General features: G+C 40.8%; 1 protein-coding gene across 12 annotated transcripts in view; it reads right to left on the bottom strand.

Moving 5' to 3' along the window:
* Nucleotides 1–20,361, bottom strand: part of PARD3 (par-3 family cell polarity regulator) — a 627,608-nt gene that overhangs the window by 327,269 nt on the left and 279,978 nt on the right. For 8 of the 12 annotated variants that reach the window (XM_039524326.1, XM_039524333.1, XM_039524334.1 and 5 more), the window contains exon 5: nt 4,272–4,403. The exons of 3 other annotated variants lie outside the window; for them this stretch is intronic. In XM_039524326.1, coding sequence (XP_039380260.1) covers nt 4,272–4,403 — 132 coding nt within the window. Of the gene's footprint in view, nt 1–4,271; nt 4,404–20,085; nt 20,246–20,361 lie in introns of those variants that run through there. One more of the 12 variants, XM_039524335.1, reaches the window with a different exon arrangement.

The raw sequence follows: 20,361 nt of genomic DNA, 5'->3' as shown, positions 1-20,361 counted from the left end.
GTAACAAATTTATGTTAACATTACTTTGAAAATCGATCAGAGTGAACTTGTCTGCCCAGTGAAACAATAGAAGGCTATATCTTCTAAAATGGTTTGTTAGTTTACAGCATGAGAAATTTGAAAGCTGAAACTGTCTGAATTTAAACCTTCAAATTTCTGCTGGCAAAGGAATTCTTCAAGGTGCAAGTAGTGTCTTATTTTATGGCTTGGAATAACAAACTTTTCTCTAAGTTACACTGATCGATTCTTTCAGCAAATAGTTTGAATCTTTTGTAAATAAATTGGGAATGATTCCTAAATTGAAGTACAGATTCCTACCTATTTCACCAGGGCTGGCTCTAGGTTTTTTGCTGCGCCAAGCAAAAAAAACAAAAACAAAAACAAAAACAAAACAAAAAAACCTCCCGGAATGCCGCCCCTGGAATTATGCTGCCCCAAGCACAATTGGTTTGCTGGTGCCTAGAGCCAGTCCTGCATCACACAGAGCCATGATTCCTTAAGACAATTCAGAAGGCTGACACAAATCTTCCATCTTCTTGGATGTCCCACTTCAAAAATTAGTAGAGGCCTGGTAATGTACCACAGATGCAGCTAATTGCTATTTCTACTATATATTTTCAAGTGACTCTCCGTTCTGAGGCCCTAAAGTCCATAGTAGTCTACAGAAGCAGAGCTATTTCTTTAACAAGTGCCAGTACAGAGAACTGGTATATTATTCCTTATTATATCATCCTATAACAAGCTCACTGCAAGATCACAGTCTGCTCTATAGGGGGCTGTATGGGAAATGAGATGTGTTTTCTCTCCTGTCAAAATAACTCTCTCTCTAGCACCTAGTAGCTCTTTAGGTTGGGGGGGGATGATAAATGAAGGGGAGCGGTATCTCCCTTTTATGGACACCCAGCCAGCCAGTTAGCTATAAAGTCCCTGTTGGTGGCTGCTTGCTTTACCTGTAAAGGGTTAAAAAGTCCCCCCAGGTAAAGAAAAGGGAGTGGGCACCTGATCAAAAGAGCCAATGGGAAAGCTAAAACTTCTTAAAGGGGGGGGGGAGGCGGGGAAAGCTTTCCCTTTGTCTCTCCCTTGTTCTCTCTGGGCTGAAGAGAACAGGGACAGCTGGGATGCTGTGCTAAGTTTGGACCAGGTATGAAAAGTCATTGTTCGTACCTAGAAGGATTCATTGCAACAGGGAATGTTTAAACAGACGTGATTGGGTTTATTTCTTTTGTTTTCTGTAAGGCTTGTGGACTCCTCTGTGCGAACCCCAGATGCTTTTGTGTGCTTGTAACCAGGGCTGCCCAGAGGATTCAGGGGGCCCGGGGCAAAGTAATTTCAGGGGCCCCTTCCATTAAAAAAAGTTGCAATACTATAGAATACTATATGCTTGTGGGGGCCCCTGTGGGGCCTGGGGCAAATTGCCCCACTTGCGCCCCTCCCCGGGCGGCCCTTCTTGTAACCTTTAAGCTGAACCCCCAAGAAAGCTATTTTGGAGGGCTTGATTTTTGGAATTGCTCTTTTAAAATCCAGCAAAAGCCCAAGTTCCAGATGTATTTTATTTCTTTTTGCTTTTAATAAAATTTACCTTTTTTAAGATCAGGACTGGATTTTTGGTGTCCTAAGAGGTTTGTGCAGATGATGTTAAATTAGCTGGTGGCAACAGCTAATTTCCTTTGTTTTCTTTCTTAGCCCTTCCCTAGAGGGAGGAAGGGGGTGAAAGGGCTTGAGAGTACCCCACAGGAAGGAATTCCCAAGTGCACCTTCCTGGGGTCTGAAAAGGGGTTTGCATTAGAGTGGTGGCAGCGTTTACCAAGCCAAAAGTTAGAGAAAAGCTGTAACCTTGGGAGTTTAATACAAGTCTGGAGTGGCCAGTATTAATGTTTAAAATCCTTGCAGGCCCCTAGTCTCTGCACTCGAAGTGCCAGAGTGGGGAATCAGCCTTGACAGGGGGCCTCTAACATTAGTAATCCTAGTGAGTTGCTTAATGAATTAATTGTGCTCCTCAAAGCAAAATCTCACAACATTTAGCTATCATTGAAGGTTACCAGGACCCTCTGGGAAATTTCCTTTCTTCCATATGCTCAAGAGGAAAAGGTGAGGCACAGGAGTCACAAGTACACAAAATAAGCATTGCTTGAAGTAACACTGTTCCAAAGGAAATTCTTCCAATGAGCAACGTCTCTGGGACCAGCACAAGTGTGAACCTGGTAATCCCTTCAGTTCTACGAAGCCAAACAGCTATATTAGAGCACAGCTAGATTCTGTCAGCTTCCTAGCATTGTCATTGCACTTGGTTTGTCACCAGATCCACAGTATGCTCCTTGGCATGGCCATTTCTGGTAACTGTACTAGCATAAGAGAGGATTCCAGCTCCACCGCAACACCTCTGTGGAGTATAGGAATTAAAGACACCAAATGACTTGGCTGTGCAGGTTGATAGGCCACACCAGAGGCTAGACACTTAAATTCTTCCCATTTGCCTGTTTTTCCTTGTTGCTTATGCCCATTTTCAGAGCTTCTAATGCCCTGAGTGCCTCCCAAAAGAAAGGTAAGTGAAAAGCATAGGCCCGGCAAGGAAGAGCCAATTCAGAGTGCTGTGGAAAACTATTTACTCTAAGTGCAGACACCTTATGTTCTGAACTAAAGAATTCAGAGCATTTTTAAATCCCAAAAGGCTCTTCTGTGATTCCATACTATGTTCAAAGCCGCACAAAGTGGGACAGGACAGAAGAGTCCCTTGGACAACCCCATTATCTACTTGAAACTTCTTGAATAGTACTTCACAAACAGAGGGGTCTTGTTGCTTAGTTATTATTCACTGTGCAACACAAGCTTTTATTCAGTAAGTTCCAGTTTGCTTACCACCAAGCATTCCAAATTTAATTTATTAAATGTAAAAGCATAAAGTTTACCCAACGAAACATAAAGGGCTCAGAGGGACATTCAAAAGGATGTTAAGTTTGAGAAAAGAAGTAAACAGGATTTCCACCTGCATCCACTCTTTCATGTGTAAGGCTCTTCCCCTCCTTCCCCAGTGCTGTGCTTCATTCCATTCTCATTATGGGTTTCCTTCCGCTGTTCATGCCCTGTTAAGCAGTTTTCAGTCTAATTACTTATCCTGCTGATATGAAATCACCAAAGGATCCCGCTCTTCCAGTTACATGAATGGATCGTCTCTCTCATTTTAAAAGTTTTTTTGCAGGTACAGAAATTAAATCAGTTGACTACGGTTGTTTAAACAGGCTTTCCTAGTATTATTTATTTACCATGAAGTTGGGTAAAGTGGGTCTAGTTACTGGACTGTGAGCAAAACTTCACAAAATACAACATTTATTGGAAAATAGATGTTTAAATATTTAAATATGCAAGTCACTGACATTTTCTAGGAAGGTTGCTTTTAAGATTTCTAATCCAACTCCTTTTGCCGAGACAACAGCTTATTTAAGTACTTCAATGAGATTCTAATGACTCAGGGAGGCGTGCCTCAAAAATCAAACACAAACAACACTGCAACAGGAGATTGCTTACAATCTATGGCACCAATTCTACAATCTACAACACATAATTCAATCACCAAATCGTTCCAAATAACAAGTTTGCAATATGGATATTTACTGAACATAAAACTGATCAGGCAAAGGTGATATCTAGAAATCTTGATCTTCATTTTAAGTCTTTCAATATTCATAACTGTGAAATTCTTAAAGGAGGAAAAACATTAGGCATAATTATTTATTGTGTAAAAAGAAAAATTTAAAACTGGTAATTTCAAAGTAGTCAGTAATGGCAAACAACAGTTATGACTTTAAAGCTAGAATCGAAGGACATGTCACTGGTTCAGAAGAATAAATAGCATTTCAAAAATGATATGCAAAAATAGATCCTTATTTAGTTACATAACTTTGTGGGTAATGTTATTGGCTTTTCATCAATAAAATTTACTTCAAAATAACAATCTCTAAATAAAACAAGCCTCCTGATACCACCTGTGAAGAAGAGTAGCAAAGAATAGCAGTGCTCATTAGAACACTTGCCACGTACTGTATAAATGGGTGTATGGCTCAAAAATGGGTGATATTTCCTGCTTGCTATCTTCATTCCTAATGAAGTTTTTGGAAGCAGAGGAATCCCAATACATATTTACTCTCTACATATCTGATGCTAATACTCATGCTTCCAGAACCATTATCATTTAGGAATTTATTTCTTTGTAATATTTGTGGACTAGCATAAAGGTTAAATTGTTAAAGTAATATATATATATTAATATATATTACCTGTTCTTGCCTCTCCAGCCACTTGTCCACCATGGGATGACTGGCACTTAACGATGAGCGAGCATTGTCTCTCTGAAACTGGTTAGACCAGTTACTAGTATCCCGTGGTAAGCTTCTGTAGTTTTCATCTTTCTATTTCAAAAGAAACAAAGAAAGTGTCTTATAAAAAAACACAACCAGTCCTTGCACACTGACAATGCAGCTGGTTTTTAAGATAATATGAAAGAAACACTGAAAAAGGATAAAGTGAATTTGGACAATTACACTGGAAAGATGCATATACGATTCTATTGCCTTGAGTCTGTACACAACTATTCCTCTACCTCGATATAACGTGACCCGATATAACACGAATTTGGATATAACGTGGTAAAGCAGTGCTCCAGGGGGGCGGGGCTGCGCACTCCGGTGGATCAAAGCACGTTCGATATAATGCGATTTCACCTATAACGCAGTAAGATTTTTTGGCTCCCAAGGACAGTGTTATATCGAGGTAGAGGTGTATTTAATTGCAAAGACTCCCTTCTTATTTAAGCCAGTAAATTCCAAACTAAACGTTATGAGGTTCCCCATCGCCTGCACCAGCTTGTGTTTTCACAATCTCTTCCAACTTAAACTTCTACTGGATGGGTACATATTTCAGCAATGTTTTCAGGGTCTCAGACCAACTTTTCCCTCTCAAAGCAAATAAACTACAAGAGGAGACAGCCCATTACTACCTGGGCCAAGCACAAGCAATAGGGTGCTACTCTAGGCAAGCTAAGCATTATAACATACCTCCTGTGGCAACACACACACTTACAGGGAAAGAAAATTGAAAAGGACATATTGTAGGGCATAATATGAAATGCTACAAAATGAAACCTTCAATACAGAATTGGGATATATAATGACCTTTTCCAGGCAAGATTTCTGGTATAAAACAACTTTTTTCTTAAATATATTGCATTGCAGTGTTAATGCCTCATGACTGACAAGTTGTTTACTAAAAATGGACTCAAACAGAAAATTAACTTCAGCATCAAGAAATTAAAGCATGAATTGAACCAGACCCAAATATCCTTGTAACAAAATTCCTGTCTGAATGACCATTCAAATAAAATTTTCTACTATACTAATTTGCCCAGGCATAGATCAGTCATAAGTGGCCAAAAATGACTCCGTTTTTTCAAAGTGGTATATTGAGGACTATGCTGGCAAAAACAGATGGTGAAGATTCTCTCTCTCTCTTTTTTAAACCAGAAAGTCTGTTCGTTTACTTGCAGAACTCTGAAGACAAGTTTCTTTAGCAGCGCTATAGAAGGCAGCAAGCAGTTTGTAACGAATGGAATTCTTTCTGTGGATTTTCTCATTTTATTTCCTTCTTTCAGTGAAATGGTCAGTGCAATTACTGGGAGCCAAGAAAACCAATTTTAATCATTTTAGGTGGTAGAAAAGTACAACAAAAATCACAATCTGGATGAGGAAATAAAAGAAATATGATTTGACATGAAGAAAAAACACAATTGGTCCATGAGTCATTGATCAGTCCTTGTCATATAACAGACCTTCAGCTAGTCTGAATGAACAGACATCCCTGCCTCTTATGTAAGAGATGCTTTTTGTGTTTTTATTCTTCATATATAATTCTATTATTATTGATCTATATTTACACTGTTTTCAACACGGCCTTTTAAACAAGAGTTTTATCCATTCTACACAAAACTCCTTCCCATTTAGTCTCCATTAATCATGTACAAAAAGTAAAACCTCTTTGTGAGAGCAAAAGAAAAAAAACACAACACTATCAAGGCCTGTATTACAACTTCAGCTGAGCACCAAAGCCTAAACTCTGAATTTAACTAGATGTTATTCAAGACTATAGCTTTTGCTTACAATTAAATTTTCATAGTAATGTCTCAATCCACTAAATCAGGAATGTTATGAGACAGTGCTAGATGTAAACTAACATCAGTGGGTTTGCATGGAGTATGCACCAAGACCTGAGAGACATAGACGTATGTACATATGTATGCATATAGGGTATGTGTGTGTGTGTGCGCGCGTGTGTGTGCGCGCGCACATTTTTTCTGCTAAAAGTAAGCATCAAACACTAATACTCTGGACCATTTCAAAGTAACCTGCTTCTCCCACAAGACGCTAAGTTCCTCTATACAAGGCTACTTTTCCCAACACAGGGCCACAGCTGATACCAGCATTTAGCTGCACTGGGGAAGCAAAAATAGGAATGCTATAGACCACCAGGTTCTTGTAGCTGCTGGTACTTTTACAATGTTGTTAACCCACTTGGAGCAAGTAAAAAATGGCACAGTATTGTACCTCGTCCACATGGCTGCAATCACCAATAGAGCTGAGCATGTGATACCAACAATGGGGCATTTTAGGAAAACAACCTAGCATAGACAAACCATAGACATTTTTCTAAAATTTCCCACCATCCATTGCTACCACTGGCTGTTCTTCATTGGCCGTACCAACAGTGAGAACTAGACAAGGCATTGGCATTTTAAACAATGTCTGATGTAGTCCTGCTCTAAGCAAGGTTATATAAGAGCACTTATGCTACTGGTGGCCAACTGGAGTCCTATCTACAGCAATATTTCCACCACTACTCCCACTATCAGAGCTAAACAAATAGCAAGAAATTTTAGGAAGGGGAGCAGAATTATGATAGATGCAGTTTGCACGTTGGGAGCCACTGAAAACATAAATTAAAATAACTGTTCTAAACTAAGATAAAATATGCAAACATAATCAGGGAACCTTTTTAAAAATAATCATCCATCCATTTAAAAACAAAACAAAAAAGCATTAGCACGCCAACCTCCTCAGACATGCAAACATGGTGCATATCACTTTAACTGCAATATCATATAAAAACAAGATTTTTAACAAGGTAGCCACCAGGGTCACACAGAAAACTCTCATTTCTTCTGGAGCTGCAGCTAAGAGTCCTCACGAGACTACTACTGACATGGATCATCGGTTATAATTAAATGTTCTAATTTTTAAGAAGAATTTCCCCAAACAGCTTTAGGGGACTGCCAAAATGTACGGTTCTATAATATTTGTAATGGGAACTGATCAGTATAATGCTAGAGTTATTAGGTCACAACATTACAGCAACACTTAACAGTAGCATTTTACTGCATTTCAAATTAAAATGCATACGCTAGCAACTTAAGGGGTTTACTTTACCATGGATTCCCCACTGAATTTTTTCTGAGCTGGAAAAAAAAATGGTACAGTGATTTTGCTGTATTTTCAATTTCAGACGATTTACAACTGACAATGAGCTTGTCACTAGAGAGACCCTCTAGAAATTGTTGATAAGATGATGCATTAGCATGACCTCTGTACAGCAATGCTTTAATTACTAGCTGTCAGTGCATCAACCGGCTTGTGGTTTAAACCTATAGTTGTAACGCTGTTAAACTTACTAAGTCACCCTATCCCAACAAAAGATATCCTGAACCCTGCAATATGAAATTTCCATGCCTGTTACTTCAGTTGCTACTGGGCCACTCTCAACATATGAATTGCCAAGTGTTTCTTGCGTTCCATATGTCTGATGTAAAATTGATATGACAGGAGCATGCTTTCAATTTTTACTGTTACTGTGGAATAGGAATATAACAACAATGAAATGGATCAAAATAATCTCAGATGAAAGTCTCTGTAAAAAGATCCCTTGTTCCCACGTTGCACACTCTTACTGATGTTCCCACCATAACCATTTCTGCAACAAGCCATCCACTCTCATCTACTGACTCTCGCCCAAAGGACTTTGTTTCAGTCAATAACTTATTTTGCTTAAACTTCTGTTATATACTCTTGGTACTTCATTGTTTGTACATTTCTGGAACAGTGATTTTTATTTCTCTACCCTGGTTGCTCAGAAAATAGTTACAGCAACATCATATGGCTTGTTGCACATGCAGGAGCTTTGAATTTAAAGAAGAGCAATGCTTCTCATTTGGAGCAAAGCAATACTGCAATAAAGCGTACACATACTAAAAGCAGAACTTTGAAAAATATACTTCATATTGCTCATCTGTAGCACTACAAGGCATCCATTTGTAAAACTGACAGTTTATAAAAAGAAAATTATGTCTGCCATTTTAGATCAGGGCTATAAGGGTGGAGCAGGCTGAGAGAAAGAAATACTGAATTCAAACTCGGAAAATGTATACTTTTGCCAACTAGATTCCTGGCAAAAAACACCGTAATGTGAATTCCAAGTAAATAGCAGCAAAATGTGATCTGTGGCATAGGTGAAGATGTTGTAACAGGAAGCTGGCATGCCACTCAACTGATGATACAATATAATCTGAGCATAATGAATGAAAAACCACACATACATCTAGTTGAAAAATTAAGTTCTGCAATTTTATACTCCCTTTGCCATGAGTGAATCTTAAAGTGTATCATACACATTCAAGAACTAAGCCTCACAATGCCTGTGACAATGGGAAAGCTAGGCACAGAGGTATTAATTTATTTGCCCAAGATCATAGAGTGTAACATAGCTGAAGATTGGAGCCCAGATCTCAATTCCCAGTCCTCTGCTCTAATCGTATCATCTTCCCCCAAGCACGAGCAGTATGCATTTTAAAATATTAACTACTGTATATTTAATTTTATCATAGATAAAAATCGAGTCTGCCACCCACACTTGCATTGAGTACCACGTAACTCCCAAACAGACTCATTGATTTCAATGGAATTACTTGCAGAGTATGGCACTACTCAACATAGGGATGTAAATACCGTTGAAAAAGTTAACCACTTAACTAAATATTTTTTAATTGTTTAAACAGTTAACTGGTTAAAGGGCTGGTCAACCGGCAGGGCTGGGAATGCTCCGGCCAGGCGTCGTTGCTCCAGCTGGGCATTGCGGGGCCACTGGGATCAGCCAGCCAGCCAGCCTGGGGATTAACAGTTAAGGCAGGTTAACCAGTGAGACTAATGCTTACAGGTTAATTGGGTAACATTTTACATCCCTAACTCAACATAAAAGCAACAAAATCAGACCCATACTGTGGAATTTATTCACAGACAATATACATAAAATGTATAAACTTCTAGTCTCATGTGAACATTTCTTAACATTGTATTCACTCTTATATAATAACTTAAATAACAATTATATATATAGACAGATATATAAATATAAAATGAATGGGTTAATAGAATATTAATCTATAATCAATATACGTTTGTGACAGGCCACTAACAAATGTCATTTTACCATTGATATGGAATCTTGTAATTTGTTATACCCATTCATTATGAACCACTGGAATACAGAAACATCCCAGATTTGATCTTTCCATCAGAAGTCATCAATTTTCAGATATGAATAATTCAAGTGTCCTCAAAGCAAATTAGATGTAAGAATGGTTTAAAAAACACGTATTTATTTATTCTATGAAGTGGTCATGTTGGGCATGAGGCCTCCTATTTGATCAAGTGAAGGTCATCTGAGACCACCAGTCTTATTTACCGGATTTTAAACAGAAAGGTTTCCAGAAATATGTTTAATGGATAGATGATTATAAAAATATTAATTCCACATTACACTAGGCCATCTGAGAGAGAGCATACGAGCACCTGGGCAGTTTTATGTTTACTCCTGGAGAAATTCTGCACATGCACAGAATTTATGCCCCCTTCCCTGATTTTTTCCCTCCTCCTCCACAGAATATAGATTCTGCTGGAGAGAGGCTGCAGTTACACTTTCACCCACCAGGAGCTGCTGTGGTGCCAGAAGAGATAGCAGCCAGTGAGACAGAAGAGGCTGTGTTCCTCACAGTGGGGCCAGGTGAAGAAGTATGGCATGGACAGAGCAGGGCAGGGCACACAGGGCTACGAGGGGTGGGGTGGGTTATAGACTGAGGCTCAGAAGGGCTAGTGACAAGTATTTTGAAATTAATTACTAAAATAATTGAAACTGGAATGATTACATTGTGTTACTTTGACAAATAAAATATGAAGAATTTTAAAATATTGTGCGCAGAATTTTTCATTTTTTGGCACAGAATTCCCCCAGGAGGATGTGTTGCACTGAGGCATATTTGATCTTGTATGATTCTAAATCGTGTTAACAATACAATTTCTGTATACGGAATGCAACCTCATCTTTCCCCAGGACAAGGAGTAATATGTTCTTATGATATTAACATAACCTGATTATTAGTTTTCACAGTGTTTGAGGTTTGGTACAACACTGTCATTCCATTTTTACTTGACATCAACCATTCTTTAGCAGGTATGAAAACAACTGTTGATCTCAAATGACCTTCACTTCTCCAGAACAAAGCCACTGTACAAAACAAGGCTACTCTACAGCAAAAAAAATTTTTTTAAATAAATGGATGCTCCCTGATAGGCATCTAGTGGTGTAGTGAGACCATTAAGCAGTGGATGATCTTTTGGGTGATCTCTGACAAAGAAGTCAAATTTGGGATGTTTTCTTTTGTCAGCAGTTTTCTGTGAGCTAGTGTGCCAAATTTCAAGATTTTAGTTCAGTGAAAATATGGAAACTAATTGTGTCAGTCAGCGAGCGAGCGACTTGTTACAACCATCTGTGTATGTTAAATGAGACGGACACCATTGCTTGGCAGTCTTGTTTCCCCTCTGGGTACGTTGAGTTTATTGTATTATTGTACGATGCAATTTAACAGTCTGTCTAGTTTAAGATTATTTTAGAACATGACCTTGGAAGCTAAAACTGACCAGACAGATGATGGCCATAAGACATGCTTAGCAAGGCAGCAGTTCTAGTTACACAATATCAAGACACTGTTGATCTTTGTTTTAGAAGGAAACAGTGTTAAAGAATTTTCGTAGCCTAGTGTCGTCTCCCAGAGCACGTGAAGCTGCTAACCTAGAACATGGGTAATTTCCAGTTATTGATAAAGGCTATCTTGGGACAGGTCTTTTGCATTCCCTGTGAAAGAGAGAAGAAGGATGACCCACTCACTACTCATTTTGATTACTGAAGTCTTTAGAAAATGACTGCCTCTACATTTCCATGAATGGGACTAATCTATTATGCAAAAAGAATAGATCATTGGATACTAATGCAATGAGAAGACGTCCACATTTAAAAGTAATTCCTATATTTAACTTCAATCTTCTTATGATCATGAATTTCCAAAGTTGTGCAATTCCAATTTTGTATATTCCATGACACCTCTGAGTGATAAGCAAGGCCTCTCTCTCGTACACACACACACACACACACACACACACACACACACACACACACACAGAGCGATTATTAAGGACAGATGCAATGAATGGATGGTTTTACTGTGCAGCTGGTGTTATATGTAGATATTCAGTGTTGAAGGATATGGATTGAATTCAGAGTAAACTGAAATCTGTTAGGCTGTCAATCAAACTTGTGCTGATCTCTCTTGTTTACAAAGGAATACCAAAAATGTCATGATCTTTGCATGTGCACATGCAAAACCAAAAATTACCAAGCATGCTACAGATTGTATTTCTCAGACTCTCAGGGCTGTGAAGAAATTCTCTTTCCCAATTCTCTCTTTACTCATTAATTTCACAGTAAAATCTCAGTAAAGATAGTGTAAAACAAACAAAACAGCATATGGTGATTGATCTACTGCAATTACAATTCAGAAGCTGGGACTTATTCCTGCCTCTATGTTTCATAAATCAAAAACCAAAACTAAAACTGATCTCGCCCAAAGAGATTAATCAAATATTTAAGAAACCTTTCATAAACAATGGATCTGCATCTGATGCACACATTTAAAAAGGAATACCTATGTACTCCAGCACTAAGCAGTTTCGTATTCTTTTAGACAAAAAACCTCCTGAAAAGTGTTTTCATTTCCTACATCTACGCAGTCCCTTTCTCTGAAATGATCTGAAGCCTTTAACTTAGTAGGATAATATCAAAATAAGCAAATTTTAGATATTTTGGGGTTCAGTCCTGCATTCCTCTCTCACAAGACAGTCCAGTAGAACTTCAATGGGAATACTTGTGTGAGGCAGAGTTGCAGGATCAGATCGTAGGCTTTTATATTTTCAACTCTTTCCCCCATTGCACAGCTCACTCTGACACCATGGGATGGCCATTTCTCATCCTTCCTGCAAGCCCTCTGTAAACAGTTTCTAAAAGTATGTAGCTATGCATACAAAAAACAAGTTTTCACCAAACAGATTAAGGAAAAAATAGTTGTGCACAACTCTGCAATTTTCACCAGGAATTTGTTTTTGTACCCACATTTATCCAGAGGTTTGTGGGTGTTGGACTCAGACTATATATTACAAAGTGCATTTTATTTTTATTTTAAATCCCTCTTTTCTTTCAAGCATAAAACTGTCTATTTCCTTACCATTTCCCCCTCTTGCGGGTTAATTTCTTTTTGTATGGTTGCTCATGAGTGCTGGGCTGCTGGCATTTACTTATTTAGGTGTATTGATGAATCATCTTTTTGGGTAGGAAGAGAAACAACAAATAAATAGAATCGGAATAACAAATAAATAATTATAGGCAATCACATGAGGGAACTGTATGGGTGCCAATATGATTCAAGACCCATGGTGCTGTAGAGGTCTAACTTGGAGATTGTGGGACAGACCCATCAAAATTAGTACTATTGTTTGAAGAGCAGAGCAGGTGGCACAATCTCATTTGAGGATGACCACATTTTCAAAGTGGAAAAACTGGGACACTATTGGGGGTGGGGAGGGTATGTAAAAAAACATGGGTTGGTAGGCATTAAGAAGTTGTTCAGGGGACAATGAGAGAGAAAGAGATAACCATTATTCTGTCTCCTCAGCCAAGCCATATACTTTCCATACTTTCTCTGCTAGCTCAATAGATATGTTGAGAAGGAGGCTGTTTAAAGACTTGTGCAGAAGCAGGGAGGCCAACATGCCAAATGTGTGCCAAGCCTGAGGAGACATGGTCTCTGTAGTGTTTGTGCACTCAGCCAACCTCTCATTAATTTCATCAGCTCAGCTGACTGACAGCTCTTTCAGGTAACCGTTCGGCCAAACTTTACAAAACACGGAACAGAACTCTGATTTTTGTGAGGGAACAGGTCTATAGCATGGCAGAGAGAAACTCAATTTTGAGGAGACACGTTCATCTTACCCTATCTACAAATGCGTAACGAAAAAGAAAGACCATTTTTCGTATACCTTGAGCATCAGCCTTTCCTAAACCATGAAGGAGAAGGCACAAACACATTCTTAGAAAATACACTCATCATAGGCTCATGATTATTATCCCCATTTTACTGATTGGGAACTGAAGTAGAGAGGGATTACATGATTTGCCCAACCTCACAGGAGAAGAATGGGAACTAAAGGCAGATTTCAGACAATAAGTCCAGTTATCATCTTCATCCTTTTCTCCCAGCATCTGACTATTAATGTTCCTCTATTTTCTTGGGGATGGAGGGATGAGTGGATGGATTCTCTTTAACAAATATGAAGGGATGAGATTAGGTAAAGGGGAGGTAAAGGGGGGGAAATAACCTTAAAAGCAAACATTTTATTGAAGGGGGGGGGGGTGTTTGACACTTCTGGTCTTGGTTGGCTTTTGGCTTCATCTCAGCAGAATATTGTCTGTCTGTGTGCACAGCACTCAGCAAACAGAATAGCAGAGGAGTAAATGTATAGCACCATCCGTTATCAATATGAGCACTAGGCAGGGATTTTTCATTTCACGACTCTCATTGCCAACTTGCTGCAGTGATTTCATAAAGGATTTTGCAGGCCCTCACTACAGCAAGAAGGAAAAAAAATAAAAAACAGATGAGAAATATGTATTTAGTTTTGTTTTGAAAGGTAGGAATGCTGAGGTCACCCACGGAGATTGGGATTTTAATTTTTATTGCACTAAAACAGCAGCAGCAGCTTTGACAGAAAACTCATGAATCTTACACAGTACGTGAGAGGAAAACCACACAATTTTATATTATGATTTTAAGTTCTGTTTGGGTACATTTGATCTAAGCTATTTCACCACCTCCCGACAAGGTGACAGCAAAGTGCCCCATCACAAAGCAAAGAAAGAAAATATATATATCTTTACATTTTTATCCAGCTACTGTAGACCCATATGTATTTCATTTTCCAGCAAATCAACAATAATTTATTTCAGCAGCTTTATTAATTCAGCATTTGTAGATGTATTCTTTCTCTGCATCTCAAATGACAAAACCCCAAGGTCTTAAAAAAAAAAAAAAAAGCTCCACCTTAATAAAGCTGGGCGAAAGTATCACAAAGACAGTTTTGTTTGTTGAAATTATCCTGTTCTCAAGTACACCAAACTTCTTTCAAATTGGAGCAATTTTCCAAAATTTAAAATATTTCCAAAGAAATTTCACACAAACTATATTCTTGACAATTTGAACATTTCAACGGTCACTTTTGCTCAAAAAATCATACTTTAAATTTTGAAGGAAGGGAGTTGCATGTGTAGTGTAGTGGTTTAAACACACATCTAAGAGTGACAAGGACCTGAACTCTATTACCACTCCTGCCACTGACTGGCCTTTGTACTTATATAGCACATTACAAACATTATTCAGCTTCTAAACGTTACCTCAATTTTACGTGTGGGAATGTGAGGCTCAGAGGTCCAAGAATCAGGATTTGGATTCAGGTCACAAACTCTCCGTCTGAGACCTGATCATTCTAGCTACAGTGCCTCCTAGACAATCCACTCACGCATTGCACTTCAGTTACCCTAGATGTAAAGTGGGGCCAATATCTGCCCTACCTATCTATGGCTATAAATATCTTCAGTCCAGAACATTGTTTTTAACTCCTTTATAGTAAAAATCTATTTTACAGATGGAAAAATTGAGTTCTGTGGTCTAGCAGATTAGGCACAGGACTGAGTCAATCAACATGGGTTTTGAACCTTGGGGTCCTACCACTGACTGCGATGTCACTTAAGGCTTCCATACCAAGCAGCACTCTTCTCACATAGGGAAATGTTCCATTTGAAAAAACAGAAAAGGAAACTTTAAGCATTTGATATATACACACACAAAGGAGGATGTCAACAAGGGCTACATCTTTCACTGTTTCCCAGAAAGTTACCATCCCTGAGCTCATTTCTTTGGTTTGCTCCTTTTGGCAGATTCTATTATGCTAGCCAGCCCCATCAGGAAAAGACAGTTATCTACTCCGTAACTGGTGTTCTTCGAGTGATTGCTCTTGTCCATTCAACTTAAGAGACTCCAAAGCAGTACCCCTCGGAGGTGGATAGGAGGTCACAGATGTGCAGATTGCAACACAGCTCTGCCAAAACCAGCTTTGTCCCTGGCCTACTGAGTGATGGCATAGTGGGCCGTGAACGTGTGCACTGAGGACCACGTCGCGGCTTGACAGATGTCCTGGATCGTGAAGTGTGCCAAGTAAACCACCAAAGACACCTGCGTTCTGGTCGAATGGGCTCTGACGATTAGCAGTGGAGAGACTCCCACCAACTTGTAGCAGGTCTGAATGCAAGAGGTGATTCAACTGGAAATCCTCTGTGTGAACCCTGGGAGGCTCTTCATCCTATCAACTGTAGAGATGAAAATCTGAGTCAACTTATGGAAAAGTTTAACCCTATATAGGTAGAAAGTCAAAGCCCTTCTTACATTCAAAGCATGAAGGCACTTCTCTTCACTAGTCTCACGGAGCAGAAGACCAGAAGGAAGATGTCCTGGCTCACGTGGAAAGCAGACACCTCCTTGGGAAGGAAGACTGGGTGGGGCCGGAGCTGAACCATGTCCGGCGGTTCTGAGGTGAGGACTCGCAGCTCGCAGACTCACCTCACCAACATCACCACCACCAGGAAAACTACCTTCCACAACAGGTGAGACAGGGAGCACGAGGACAAAGGCTCAAAGGGCGGGCCCATGAGTCTGGACAGAACCAAGCTGAGATCCCACTGAGGGGCCAGGGACCAAACTTGAGGAAAGAGTCTCTCAAGGCTTCTAAGGAACCTGACCATCATATTCCTGGGAGAACACCATCTGCCCCTGCATTGGCAGATGAAAGGCCAAAATGGCCACCAGATACACCCTGTTAGAGGAGTATGCCAGGCCCTGGTTCCTCAAATGAAGCAGGCAGTCCAAGATCGACTGCACTGAAGAATGCGAAGGGTTTGGCCGCCTAGCAGGAGAACCTTGTCCACTTTGCCAGGTAAGTCTGCCTAGTCAAGGGCTTTCTACTCTCGAGGAGGACCTTCTGGACCCCATCTGAACAGGCCCGTTCATCCGGTTCAGCCACGCAACATCCACGCTGTGAGGAGGAGGAACATGATGTTGAGGTGCAAGAGTCAGCCGTGATCCCGTGATCTGGTCGGTTTGGCAGGGGCCAGGGAGGGATCACTGACAAGCTTGATAGTGTCCTGAACTAGAACTGGCGAGGCCATGCCGGAGCGATCATGATAACCTGCACCTTGTCCCACTTGATTTTCGCTAGTACCTTGCTGATAAATGGAATCAGAGGGAATGCATACATCAGGCTTCCTGCCCACCACAGGAGGAAGGCATAGGAGAGGGAGCCCTTGCTCAGACTCCATCTGGAGCAAAACCTGTGGCACCTCCTGTTTTGCCTGGTGGTGAACAAATCCACTTGGGGAGTTCCCCACCTCTGGAAGATCATGCCGGCTACCTCTGGGTGGAGCACACACTCGTGGTGAGAGGAGAAGTCCCTATTTAGGTGATCCATTGGCGTGTTCCTGGCACCCGGAAGGTGTCATGCTTCTAGATGGATTCCGTGGTCAATGCATAATTCCCAGAGACGGAGTGCCTCTTGGCAAAGGGCTGAGGATCCTGCTCTTCCTTGCCTGTTGATGTAGCATTTTAAGAGTCGTGCAGGAGTCTTTTAGGCCATGGAGCTTATTGTCCATTTGTTCCGCAAACAGGGTTTGTCCATTGAAGGAGATCTTGCATCGACTGCTGACCCTCCGTGGAAAAGCTAGAGCGGAGCACCCAGGAGGCGTGGCACATGGCAACAGCTGAGGCCATGGTTTGGGTGGCAGTGTCTGCCACATCCGATGCTGCCTGGAGTGTCACCCTGGCTGCAGTCATGGCCTTCTCCATAATAGCCCGGAACTCCTGCCTAGAAGCCTCACGAAGGGAGCCCTCGAACTTGGCCATGGCTTGCCACATATTAAAATCATAGCGTCCCAGGAGGGCCTGATTGTTTGCCACCCTCAACTGGAGGCTAGAGGATGAATAAACTTTATGCCCAAACAAGTCTAGTCTCTTGGAGTCTTTGTTCTTAGGGGTAGCCCCGGGTTGTCCTTGTCGCGCCCTGTGATTAACCATTTCTACCACTAGGGAGTTGGAAGCAGGGTGGGTATACAGGTACTCGTGGCCTTTAGATGGCACAAAATACTTGCACTCAGCCCTCTTGGAGATGGGTGGCAAGGAGGAGGGAGTTTGCCACAGGGCATTAGTAATCTTAGAGACCCCATCATGAAGGGGCAGAGCCACCCTGCCAGGTGCCGTGGAAAAGACGACATTGAAGAGAGAGTCCGAAGTCTCCTCTAGCTTCTCCATCTGAAGACCCAGGTTGGCAGCGACCCTCTTCAGTAGTTCCTGGTGCACTTTAGTGTCATCAGGAGGAACCGGGAGAGGGGACCCCGTTATAGCCTCACCAGGCGATGATGCCAGTGCCGTAAGGTCCTCCACAACCATTGGTGGCCCAGAGGCTTGCTCCTCTGCTACCTCTTGGACTTGGGAGTCCTCGCGCCCAAGGCTTAATGCACCAGAGGAGGGCGTAAGAGAGAGGCAGCTGGTCTCTCTGAGGCTCTGGACACTGAGCCGACAGCCTGGGAGGGCTGGGTGAACCTCCATGGGAACTGGAACCTGAGGCCACGGGTCCAGTTTCGATGCCAACAACATAGTCAGTACTGACAATACCGGAGCTTATCCCGCCGTCAGGGAACCTCGCTCTGAACAGGGTCACTCTTCAGACACATCTGAAGTTCACTCCTAAGATGATATCTGCTTTTCATATAAACCAGCTTATTCAACTTCCTCCTTTTCCCTCACCTTTTCCAAGAGTGTCCCTATATCGGAAATCTGCAGAGCAGCTACCTGGGCATCTGCACACACCTTTGCAGAACACTATGCCATCCTGGAGGATTTAGCTGCAGATGCCAAATTTGGTGCCACGGTGCTGTCATCCATAATAGACTTGACTCTGAAACCCCAGTCTCTAGTAGTGGGCACTGCTCGGGAATCATCTACATGTGTGGAGCACACATAGGAACACTACTTGAAGAGAAAGAAGAAGTTATTCACCTTGTGCAGTAATGTGGTTCTTCGAGATGTGTGTCCGTATGGTGCTCCATGACCCACCCCTCCTCCACTTTACTTTGGCGTTCTAATAATTGACTTTGTGCATGTTGGCTAGCCTCATGGTAAGCGAGGAGCAGCACGAGCGGGATGGACCACTACCAAAATTCTCCAATCAGCAGCGCAGGGATGCAGACATACCTGCAAGCACCTACAAAAGTTTTTTTTCTCCTGCTGATAATTGGTCATCTTCATTAACTAGCCACTTAGAGTTGATATGGCTACTACCACCTTTTCATGTTCTGTATGTATAAATATCTTCTTTCTGTGTGTTCCATTCTATGCATCGTAAGAAGTGGGCTGTAGTCTATGAAAGCTTATGCTCAAATAAATTTGTTAGTCTCTAAGGTGCCACAAGTACTCCTGTTCTTTTTGAGAAAAAAACTTGTGCACCAAGTAAACTCAGCTGTGTGTTTGCTGTTACTGATCCACCCTCGCAGAGCATGCTACATGCCATTTGCTTTGCTTCAGGTAGATTAATGTGAGAGAAAGAGAAAAAACAAGCAAGTCAATGCACATTCATTTTTCCCTTTCCCAGCTCTCTCTTGATCTCTCTTTCTTCTAAGTATACATTTTCACTTCTTCGGGTTATGGCAGCAGTGTTGATCCTTAATGCAATGACATACAATTCAACTGCAGAAAATAACATTAGGGTGCTGTCTTTAAAAAACCAAATGTCCATGCCATACCTTTGTGTTAAGCAGGTGAGGTTACCAGACAAACCTTGAGTATTTCAGTGACACAGAATCAAAGCTGGTTTGATATTTAGTAATGCCACCCCATTCCTCACAGTCATAGATGTGCAAATGAAAAAAGTACCTGCTTAGCAGACTAAGAAGAAAAGGGCTGAATTACCTTGTAATCAGCATTAGACATAAGATACTACACTCAATGTTCATATAGGATGGTAATGTGTATGGCACGGGCAGCCAAGATATGGCATCTGAGGGGAGGAAAAAAAAACACTTGATAGTGTTTTGCATGAACTCAGCTCACATATTACTAAAGCTACACAACTCATGGCTTGTGCCATGGGGCTCAGATAGTGGTTTATTATTTTTTAAGTTTCTGATTCAATCAAACTTTCATATGATATTTTACTGTGGCAGAAAATGCATGTAAGTTTATTTTATTTTTTGTCAGGAGGACTAAAGAAAACTCAAAATTACAGTTTGCAAACCAACGACATGGGAAAATTTGGGACATGTTTTTGTTATCAACTTTCTTTTTATTTAAAAACTTGAGGGAATAAGACCTAAAGAATTAACTTGAGCCCCCTTAATTACTGGGAATGTAGATGTACCACATATAAGAAAAAATATTCCAGAATTAATCAAAATAAGTTGGTGAAAGGAATGGAGAGAAAGTGTGTACAGGTGGTGAGAAATATGGGCCCTATCCTGTAAACATGTACTCAGAAGAGTCGCTCTAATCATTTCAATAAGATTACTCACGTAGGTGGGGATTACTCATCTGAGTGTAGTTGCCAACTTTATAATCTTTCTCCAGAAATAAATCTTCAAATAAATAGAAGCCCTGGGGTTCACCAAGCAGTGTATTTAAAGAGCCTCTCAACTGGGAACACTTTAAAACTAATACAGATTTCAGGCTGCTTTCCCAGATAGCCAAGACAAAAAACAGAAATCCACCAAAACCCTCATTTTCCACCCCACTACCGTGTACTGTGACATCACAATAATACGTGGTGATGTTTCTTCATGGCAATGCAA

Source organism: Mauremys reevesii, linkage group 2 (genome assembly GCF_016161935.1).
Source record: "Mauremys reevesii isolate NIE-2019 linkage group 2, ASM1616193v1, whole genome shotgun sequence".
NCBI classification, from domain to species: Eukaryota; Metazoa; Chordata; order Testudines; family Geoemydidae; genus Mauremys; species Mauremys reevesii.
The sequence above is the reverse complement of the archived record's forward strand: the minus strand, read 5'-3'. Positions and strand labels throughout refer to the sequence as shown.